General features: G+C 35.0%; 1 protein-coding gene across 1 annotated transcript; it reads right to left on the reverse strand.

Annotated features, from left to right (window-relative positions):
• Nucleotides 1–4,430: 4,430 nt before the first annotated feature.
• LOC124371728 lies at nucleotides 4,431–5,799 on the reverse strand. Its single transcript, XM_046830068.1, has 2 exons — nucleotides 5,756–5,799; nucleotides 4,431–5,580 (listed from the first exon to the last, which is right to left on the reverse strand). Exons 1-2 carry the CDS (start codon nucleotides 5,797–5,799, stop codon nucleotides 4,431–4,433), a joined length of 1,194 nt encoding a protein of 397 aa, XP_046686024.1.
• Nucleotides 5,800–10,753: the final 4,954 nt, after the last annotated feature.

Raw genomic sequence — 10,753 nt, forward strand, 5'->3', positions numbered from 1 at the left:
TAAAATTCTATTTTTACTTTAATATTGACTTATCAATTACTTTAGTTTTTTTAGTATATATATATATATATATATGTATATATATGTGTGTGTATATATATATATATATATATATATATATATATATATATATATACATAGACTGAATTTGAAAATCGTGATAGGTACTTTATTAGTGACTTTATTACGGAAGAAAAGTCCACATTAACATCAAACGAGTATTTGTTTTGGCTGAGAGTTATGTTTTATTTATTTTGATATTTTAACGAATTAAGTATTGGTAAGTAATATCGTAGTATATGCACAGAATAAAATTTAGTATATAAAATAGGATTAAATAGACGCTGTTAATAATAGTAAGAAACCAATATAACATAGTCAAATAATCTTTATTCTTAATAATTAGCAGTATTTAATTATTAACAAAAACAAAATTAACAAGAACATGAAATATTACAGATCAACAAATTTCCGAATCTAAAAGTGTATCTAAATTATCTAATGTTAGTTGTTTATAGAATTGAATATTTAAACAGTGCCTATCCTGTACGTATTTAAAACGTCTATCAATATTGGTTTGCACACACCTGAATATGAAAACTTAAACCACAACTATAACACCAGATATAACACTACTTATTGTGAAGAAAGCTACAATCTTTCATAACCAAACCAAGTTTATTACGACGTAAGATATATTAGCCTTTAAAATTGGAAAAAAAAGTCCCAAAACATTGTAAAACTCAAAATTAAAGCGAATGAAAAACGTTTTTAATGCCCTATAATTTTAATTTTTTCTTAGAATACTTCGAACAATCCTAAAATGAGCCCTCCTCTACTAGGATTGTACAGCCTTTCATGAACCAAAGATGGGAACTCTGGCAACGCTAATCCCTATGGGTCAGTTGGAACAATTACCAAGTAAGCAAGAAAGTTCTTGATCGATAATTAAATCTCGAAAGAACTATAGATACTGTTTACTTGTATATTTTCATGCGTTTATAATATAATATTTTTCGTATTTAAACTGATTTTCCTGCTTCATGTTTTTCAACTTGTCGACATGTAAACTAACAGCATGTAAAGTTATTTAGCCGTTAGATCCACTACCAAAAATTGTAAAACACATCAAAATCAAATATTTTATATTGATACATAACATGCAATCTACACTTTGAGCCTGAATATAGCCTGGATTCCTTTACGGAACGTCGTGGTGAAGACAAAATTCAAGAGCCCAACTACATTCTTGTAAAGCGACGAAGAAACAAGCAGGTTTAGACTAAGAGGAATACAAGACATACAGACGTCTTCAGCTGTGTATTTACTCATGCTTACTGGATGCGGATATCACAGTGTAGTCCTCAATATTATTACACAAGGAAATTATAAAATAAAAATCGGGCGTTGTATTTCTTTTAAAATTACAGCTCAGTCTTATCGTACAGAGTAACATGCACCATAATGAGAATCGATTCTTTCATAAAAATTAACCTTTATGTCTAAACATAATTTTACTCTCAAAATATCTTACGACAGATATACTGATTGAAAGAAAGGATTTAAATTTCTCTGCATGCTTCAGTAAAACATTTTGCTGAAACCCCTACAATTACAAATAATATAAATATAAAAGGAAAACTATGTTATTTACATTAAATAATGGTTTTTACTTTATAAATTAATAATATTTCATATTATACACACTGTAACCATAAAAGTCTGTTATGCCATATCCGCATTTTAAAATAATGTTTTAAATAACTTAGTGTCACAAGGAAAGTTGTTACTGACAAATAATTTCATTTTGATTCGTCCATGACCAAGCTAATTCTGGATTTTCAAGTATATGTAATCTGGTAGCCTTTACAAGTAAAACCACCCCTTACTTCTGTTACGAATTTTGGAAGGAGCCCCTAAGCCATCTCGTAACACTTTGTTAGGTTGGAAAACCTGAAAATTCTAAATGAAACAACCAATCATCTGGAACACTGGCAAAATTTGCCGAACTCGTTTGTTACACACAGTTAGTTGTGAAACACATACACGTGCCAAGTATAATGATTCTGTATTTGGAGACTGAGGGTTGTTTAGTTTCCATATATTGGGAATAACGAACTGGTTTGTTACATCTTGTACAAATAAAATGAGTAATATCAGAAAGTGAAAGTAATTATCTTATATTATTATAAAAAATTAATGTAATAGTAGCTGACTAGGTACTTTATTTTATTTTTATTTTTTATTTTTATTTATTTCAACGGTAAACCATTTTGTACAAGATAACTTATAACAAAGTTGGCAGCTATCCATAACCAAGCATTTTACTTAATATTAATCAAAACAACAAAATCAAAACACAATCAGAGAAAAATAACAATAATAACATAAAGGTTTATGGTGATTTAAATAAGGTTTATGATGAGTGTAATGCTATCCATGGAATCTGAACAACAATAATTATTGCAAGTTAACAACAATAATAATATAATAATACGTAAAGAGTCTGGGCGAGATAATAATAAAAGTAGCAGCTAAATAACAAAAATTATATAACAATAATACACGTATTGAATCTGAACACAATAATAATAACAACGGAAACAGCTAATAACAAAAGTTATATAATAATAATGGCGAGTTACATTATGGTCTATAGTGAGATGATATTTATATAATCTGAACAACAGTAATAACATGTATAAATCTGACACAATAATAATAACAACAGAAACAGCTAAACAACAAAAATTATATAATAAAAATAATAATGGTGGGTTACTTTAGGGTCAATATATATATATATATATATATATATATATATATATATATATATATATATATATATATAGGAATCTGGACAACAATAATAACACGTATATAATATGAACACAATAATAATAACAGTAAACAGCTAAACAACAACAAATTAAGAAACTAGTTGCCCGTCATAGTAGCTTCCCCAAGCACGATCGAAATGACTGATAAGAGGATCCAAAAAATTCCACACCACCTGAAACCTCATTACCTTCTCTCATAAGTCTGGGAATACAGCTGTGGTAGCTGTAAATAGAAGGAAGTGCCCTCTTGAAAAAGATGTCCCCGGAACGAGTGGATGTCGGAATTCGAAACTCGAGAAGAGAGAGAAGACGAGGGCAGTCTAGAGCACCGTTAACCATCTTATGAAGAATCAAGATGTCCGCCATCCTTCTTCTAGTCGCCAAATGTGGAAGGCCAAGGGAGATCCTCAAACAGTCAACAGGCGTCTCCAGGAACTGATAGCCAAGACGCAGTCCGATGAGCCTCAAGAATCTGATCTGCACCCGCTCAAGAGTATCAATGTGCCCTGTCAGGTAGGGACACCAAACAACAGATGAAAATTCTAGGATCGGACGCACTAAGGTTTTGAACAGTGTTGTCAATGTAGTTGGGGATTGAAAGTCTTTCGATTTTCTGCATAGGAATCCCATTAGTGAATTGGCCTTGCTGCATATGCATGAGATATGATTCCACGGACTGAGATCATGAGACATAACGACCCCAAGGTCCTTAAAACTGCAGAATTTATTTAGTGAGGAGCCGAAGAGAGTGTAGTTGAATACAGTGGGTGAGTCCAGCCGGGAGTACGTGAGTACAGCACTTTTATCAGCATTCAGGTCCATCCCATTCCGCTGACACCAGGCTACGATATGATCTAAAGTATCCTGTAGTCGCTGACAGTCCTCAGGAGAGTTCACTTTGACAAATATATTGATGTCATCAGCGAACATGAGACAACCCGTAGAGATAACTTCGCAAATATCATTAATGAAAAGACTGAAAAGGAGAGGAGCCAAATGCGAGCCCTGCGGAACACCAGACGGGGCTGGAAACATTTCAGAGTAAGAGCCGGCAAACTTCACAATCATTCCCCGATTAGTCAGGTAACTTGACAGCCACTCCAGTAGAGATCCCGTTATACCATAGCCTCTCAGTTTAGAAATGAGAAGATTGTGGTTGACTCTATCAAACGCCTTTGAGAAGTCGAGCAGTATGCAATCGACCTGCCTCCGCCTGGAAAATGCAGATGTGACATAGTTATGTAGCACCAGGAGATTGGTAGAGGTCGATCGACCACTTCTAAAGCCATGTTGTTCCTCGGCGATTACATGCTTGAGATCAAATGCAAGTTTATCCACCACAAGGCTCTAAAAAACCTTTGCAAGCACCGACTGAATGGCTATCGGCCTATAATTGGTTACATTGGATCGCGCTCACCAGATTTGAAAATAGGGGTGATGAAACTAATCTTCAGATTTGCAGGGAAGGTGCCACTGGCGAGCAGTGTGTTGAAAAAAATTGAGAGATGTGGGGCCAAAACTGGACTGCAGTACTTGATCACCGCAGGAGGTAGAGAGTCCGGACCCATTCCCTTATAGGGATCAAGGGCTTTAAGTTTTGATTCCACTTGTTGAGCAGTTTAAAACGAGGCTATGTAGGTTGACAGAAGTTCTAAAGTCAAAGTCAGATGATGGGAGGAGTGACATGTTGGTATAGACTGACGAAAAGTAATCAGCAAATAGCTCGCATTGGCCGCTAGGTTCATCCACTTCAACATCATTATACACCAGGTTCGATGTGATGTTTGCTTTCTTCAGACTGTTGATATGTGCCCAAAAAACCTTAATGTTATTAGGAATGGCGGACTCCACATAGTTTGTATAGTCACGATAGCACTCACCGGCTAACTGCCTGCACCGATTTCTAAGTTTTCTAAAATAATCGTATAAGGAGAGATCACCAGTCTCTTTGAAACGCCTATGGACAGTTTTCTTCTCGATCACCAGGCGCCTGAGCTCAGCAGTAAACCACTTGGGAAAGGTTGATCTTTTGGAGTTCCTAATGGGAGAGTTAAGCTTGATAACATCGGCAAGGTTCCTACAGAATATAGTGAAGTGTTCTTCAGCTTTAGTGGAATCAACCGTTGGGTAAGACAATCCCTGGATCCAGGCAAAGACGGCATCCAAGTTGCATCGTCTGAAGTTGTGACTTGAGCAAGGGTTCGAATTGGTCTTCGCACAATTGAGGTTGATTGAAAAATTTAATGGTGGGTGATTTAATTCCTCGGGGATTATCACATCATCAGCTGGGCTTACTATCGTGTCAGTAAAAGGAGTAAAAATTAGGTCAAGAATAACACCTCGGTGATTTACAATCCTGTTGTGCTGATAAAGCTGAAGCAGTTCTGCCAAGCTGACAAGACTTTGAGAGGCGCTGCTGAGCGAACAGGAAGACGTATCTTTCCAGTTTGTGTCAGGTTGATTGAAATCACCAAGAATAACAAAGTTATCGATTGCAGGATTGGATGAGGCCACATCTATTACGGCATCACAAAAGCGTTCATATTTGGAAATAGGCATGTTAGGGGGAATATAGGCTGCACACAGAATGAGAGGGAATGCCTTAGTAAGAACCTTCACGAAGACGCACTCAACATCAGTCACAGAAGTAGTTAGTTGGGTGCAAAGAAGAGAAGAACCAACAGCAATGAGGACACCACCACCACTGTCCTTATCGCTATTACTTATGGATCTATCACACCTGAATGTGGAAAAGTTGTGGAGTCCCAATTCTGAGTCATGAATTCCAATTGTAAGGTTGGTCTCGACCAAAATTAGTACATCATGAACACACGTAGCCGTGACTTGTTTTAAAAGAGGGAACTTAGATCTAATTCCATTGACATTTTGGAAATATACATTAAGAGTTGGTTTACCGTTGATACAGGCTAGTGTTTTTGGACAATAGTTGGGACGCCATTTCGGTACTTGATTGTCAGGTTCTTGGCCCCAGCATCAGTCCTCCTCTTCAGGTCATCCCGTAGGTCGTTTCAAATACTTAGCCTCCCCAGGAGTACGATCCCTAGCAATGGAAATACCAGTAAGTGCATCATCAAGGCCAGATCTGTCAACGGTAGAGAAGCTCCCCGTAATTTGACTGACTTCAGATACATTATTAAGGATAACCTTAATAGGTCTACTCTTCCCAGGAACCACTTTGCCAACTCTGAAGTAAGTAAAATTATATGTGATAAGCCCTGGACACAGGTGATTAAAGAGAAGAGATACAAGTTTCTTATCATGGTCCTTTTTGGTACCCGTATCATGACTCTTAGATTCAGGAAGCTTGAAAATCATAAGATTGCGAGCACGTTGAGTCCGGTCATTCATCTCAGAGATTATCATCTCCGGTGATGTTATGTTAGTAGCAGGCGACTGCTCAATAGCTGACACCCGCTCTTCTAGGCATGAAAACTTGGTCTCAAACAGAGTGATTTTAGAGTTCAACTCATCTATCTTTTGTGGAACATCAATAAGTTTATCAGTTTTCAATGATAGCTCCGTTACACTTTTGGTAAGAGTGGTCAGTTGAGAGACAAGTGAATTCAGAAGGCTACCGTTAAGAGTGGCTGAACTGTCTTGTGGGTCCTTACAGTCCGTCCTTGTGCAAAACCATTTTATATTAGAATTACCGCTTATGCGTTGATATTCCTGTTTAGTCATCCTTACGCAATCCCTACGAAACCACCGCTGGCAATCAGCATCGCAGCCGATACCCTCCTCAGCATCAAGAACGGCCCTCACACAGATTGGACACGAAGCAGCCATTATGAAAGATTGTATGATAATGTATACAACAATTCAGAAGAAAAATTTGAGAAATACAGGTTGCAATAGAGCAGACCACACGTGTAATGACAGCTACTCAATCCACCGCCAGACACGTGCAGACGCTGATATTTAGTTAATCTACAAATGATCACACGCACCTGACAATCTAGAAAATATGTAAGACAACATGCAGGCAACACGGTGATTAAATAGCTTACATGCACAGTTCATACGAATACAGTCTACAGAATACAGTCAACATGAATAAACCCGGGATGAGGACTGATCTATTGATCAGATGTACACATAAATCTTAATATATCTACACATGTGTGTACTTGTGTGTGTGTGTGTGTGTGTGTACAGAATTTTTTTGAGTTTGCATTTAAAACTTTACCTACGTTCTGAAAATTCGATCTAGTCTTACGTAAGTTTTTTGCTCTGTTAGGAGAACAAACTTAGAAATATTCCATTGCACTTAGTACTAAAAGGAATTTTCTGCTTGCTTCAGAAATAACAGGACATTTATATTGTGTTAAATTGGGATTAGCGGCCGTCTCTTGTCGAGATCCCATGAGGAGATGTAGCGGGCAAGGAACAGAATTCCCTAGTGTTGGCTAGCAACAACATTTAACACTGAGAGCTCTGCCCACTGTAACAGACATCTTCTACAGTGGCCTAGACCTATCGATTCACACTTTTACCCCGATATCTCATTAGCGATTTGCCGCTGCTGGGTATATTTTCTGCTACGCAGACATATTTAGGGTTGCCGTATCCATGTAAAATGGGTGTGTTGAACGTTTAAAAACCTTTTTATATTTAGATCAAGAACGTTCTCTCTCAAAGTTAGGTTTTTGGGAGCGGCTAGAACAGTCGGGTTTATGCCTTAGGAGTGTATAAAGAAAACATTCTAAGATTAGAAAGTCAATTGGTGGATATGGAAAATGTTTGATTGGAGCTGAAATTAAACGTCTGAAAAACACCGATTTTGAAGCATGGAATTTCCCAATTACGAGTAGTTGGATTGGATTATTAAATCATTGAATGGAAGAAAATATTCTTCAGACTCGCCCGGAATTGAGTGAACAGCGTTTTATTTGTGCTAGTTATGAATTAACAGATCACTACAAATAAATATTTATTGCATATTGAAGCTGTTTTACATGGCTGTACAATATTTACAACTTTAAAGGCGTAATGAAACAACCGATATATTTCAAGCTCGGCAAGTCAATTGCCAGTCCACCGATCATTAGTGTTCCTTTTGTACGATGACATGAAATTTGACCTTTTGTATCCTTGAATTACCCGGGCCATTGTACGATAATTTGGTTGTTGAAAAATGAAAAAAAAAATATTTTTGGGAAGATTTTCCTATATATGTAAACATTTACTCGTCATATTAACTTAAATGTTCTATAATTAATTACATTACGATAATTTTTGTGATAGTCCTAATTTTTTTATTGGCAGGTGTCAGTTTAAACTAGTGTGTTTATAATGTAAGATGTTGGGATATTAAAAATTATAATATATACTTTAAATCTTATAGAATTATAAAATACAAATTAAAAAATCTATTTATAACAGAAAATCTTTTAGTCAAGAATACGAAAAATATGAACCAGAAGGAATAACATGAATAAACCCGGGATGAGGACTGATCTATTGATCAGATGTACACATAAATCTTAATACATCTACACATATCTCCGGCAAAGGTGGAGTTTCTTCAAGCTCTTTGTTAATATAAAAATACTCTTATAAGTATAAGATATTACTTGATATGAAAATATTTAAACCATACCTAATTTATCCCTTAACAATTGTTAGAGTGTAATAAAACGGTTTCTTTAAACAATAGGGTATTAGTTGACAGACTAAACTAAATAAATAATTCTATGATTTATTTCATTTGTTTTTTCCGTTTATTTGAAAAAAAACTATGTTTTTGAATCTGCGCACTTAAACCAAATCTTAACACACTCTTTATAAAGTAAACAACAAAATTGTGACTAATAAAATTTAAAATTTAAACTTCTTAAAATTAAAGTTTGTTAAAAAAGTGGATAATAATATTTCTGTACAGTATTCATTATCTTGACAAATAATGCTTAAAGTGAAATTTGGTACAAGTTTCGAAATTTTTTTAAGTGTTTTTCCGACTGCATAACCAATTTAACTGTTTTTCGTCGTGATTTAAACAAACAGAAATATATAATTGATTTATTTCTAATTTTGTTTCCTCTTGGTCAATGGAACAATATTCTAATGTTCGCCTATAGTGTTTTATTGATATTTTGATATAATATTTAAATTATATTTTAATAATAATTTAAATTTTTGTATAATTCTAATGAACTATACTATCTGGCTATGCACATACATATGTTTCAAAATATTAGCTGATCTCTTGTCTTGTCTCTTATTAGAGATCAAGCTATGTTTAATTAAACAGCATTGGCAACTCAAGAAATTCATATTAACGTGGTATCCCTAGCTGCCAACCGCATTATCACTTGCGCTTGTTTCTCGTATAGAGTTTCTAATGTGATGATTAAACAGTCCAACCTTCATATCAAGGGATGTGGATTTGTCCACCTTGTTCCCACCAGGGTTCTAATATTTTTCACAATAATAATATTAATAATTCAATATTTCTGTAAAAATATTAACAAAACTGTATTGCAAATGTTATTTCATCATATTGTATAATATTATGAAACGTCAAGATTACGATGAAACAAGAAGCGTTAAGTATTGTGAAGGAAACAGGATTTTTCCGGACATTTGCCATCGTTCAGTGAAACAAGAAATCAGTAACACTACGTTTCCAGATCTGCAATCTGATCTCTTCTTCAGGTAAAGAACTAACCTAATACATAATATTACAAACTAGGATAAAATAAACAAATCTTACCAAAGGTTTGTGGCACGCCTAAGTCAGGAATCACAACCTACAAGTTGTTTGTCAACTTCACTAACTCTATAAACATGCACTTAATAAAAAAAACTATACACAACACTAATTAATAAAACTGAACTACGGAATGCAGGTCACAATACGTCTTCATTCGTCTACTAACCATCTACGACTGATCAGAGGGCACTAGCCTATGGTAATCGTCACGGCAGACAAAAACAAGATGGCGGAAATAAAAAGTAAGGGGGACAGGAATGGGCACTTTCGTAATTTTTTTGGATCATACGAGATAAACTTCTTAAAACCATATTGTGACTCCGCATTGGTTTATTACAAATATCTGATCCGCTTGATACTTTTGGTTTTCTCTTTAGTTCATTAGTTCAATTTTAGGATTGGCAACCATAGCGGCCTAATCTCGATTGATGGTTGACTGATTGGTTTGTGTGCCAATTTAATTTATGTTGCCTCAATTAATTTCCTTTTGATGAAATGTGGTTCCCGATGTATTATGTTGGCTTCATCCCAATTCATATGATGGTCTTCGGACCAACAATGGTGTGCAATTTTTGACTTGTCTGCGAGACCCTTTCTCGTGTTTTCTTTTGTGCTCTTTTATCCTTACGTTTAGTGGTCTTTTTGTCTCGCCTATGTATTCCCTAGTAAAACTACTGTAAACACAGTTTTTGGAAGCCTGTGTGCTATTTTTTGGTTTTAGTTATATTTTACTCAGAAAAATTCCTCCCACAAATCCCAATTTGCCAATAGAGGAGAAAAAGGTCATGTCGATCCTTTAGGAAGACGACACAGTCAAAATCTTACCAGCCGATAAATATAATCCGATCCTTATAAATATGCTCTGTAATTTTTTACAGGAACGCGGTCTAAACCATCGGTGTTTGAACGGTAATAATATTGGTGTGGTTGTAGAATATTTGTGTAAACAGAATCTTTTTTCTACAGATTACTATCTTATGTACATGCCTTATATAAAACCTATAATCCCAAAGTATTACTAAGTGGTTCTACTACGTAAAGAAAACAAATTTCCTTTTTTCCGGATCCATAAATTTACATTTCCCTACCCTCTAAATATTTTTTATTCTAAATGAATATGATGAGATAATTATAAGACATAATTTATACAAAACCATTATACCAAATAATCACATAATAA

This window comes from Homalodisca vitripennis, unplaced genomic scaffold, assembly GCF_021130785.1.
Source record: "Homalodisca vitripennis isolate AUS2020 unplaced genomic scaffold, UT_GWSS_2.1 ScUCBcl_1915;HRSCAF=6129, whole genome shotgun sequence".
In the NCBI taxonomy this organism is placed as follows: domain Eukaryota; kingdom Metazoa; phylum Arthropoda; class Insecta; order Hemiptera; family Cicadellidae; genus Homalodisca; species Homalodisca vitripennis.

What these genes read in the sequence shown, in the direction of transcription:
- LOC124371728 (XM_046830068.1), bottom strand. Translation starts at nt 5,799, where the DNA reads ATGGCGTCCCAACTATTGTCCAAAAACACTAGCCTGTATCAACG. An exon ending in AACACTAGCCTGTATCAACG is followed by an intron (nt 5,581 to 5,755) that starts GTAAACCAACTC and finishes TTCCACATTCAG; the next exon opens with GTGTGATAGATCCATAAGTA.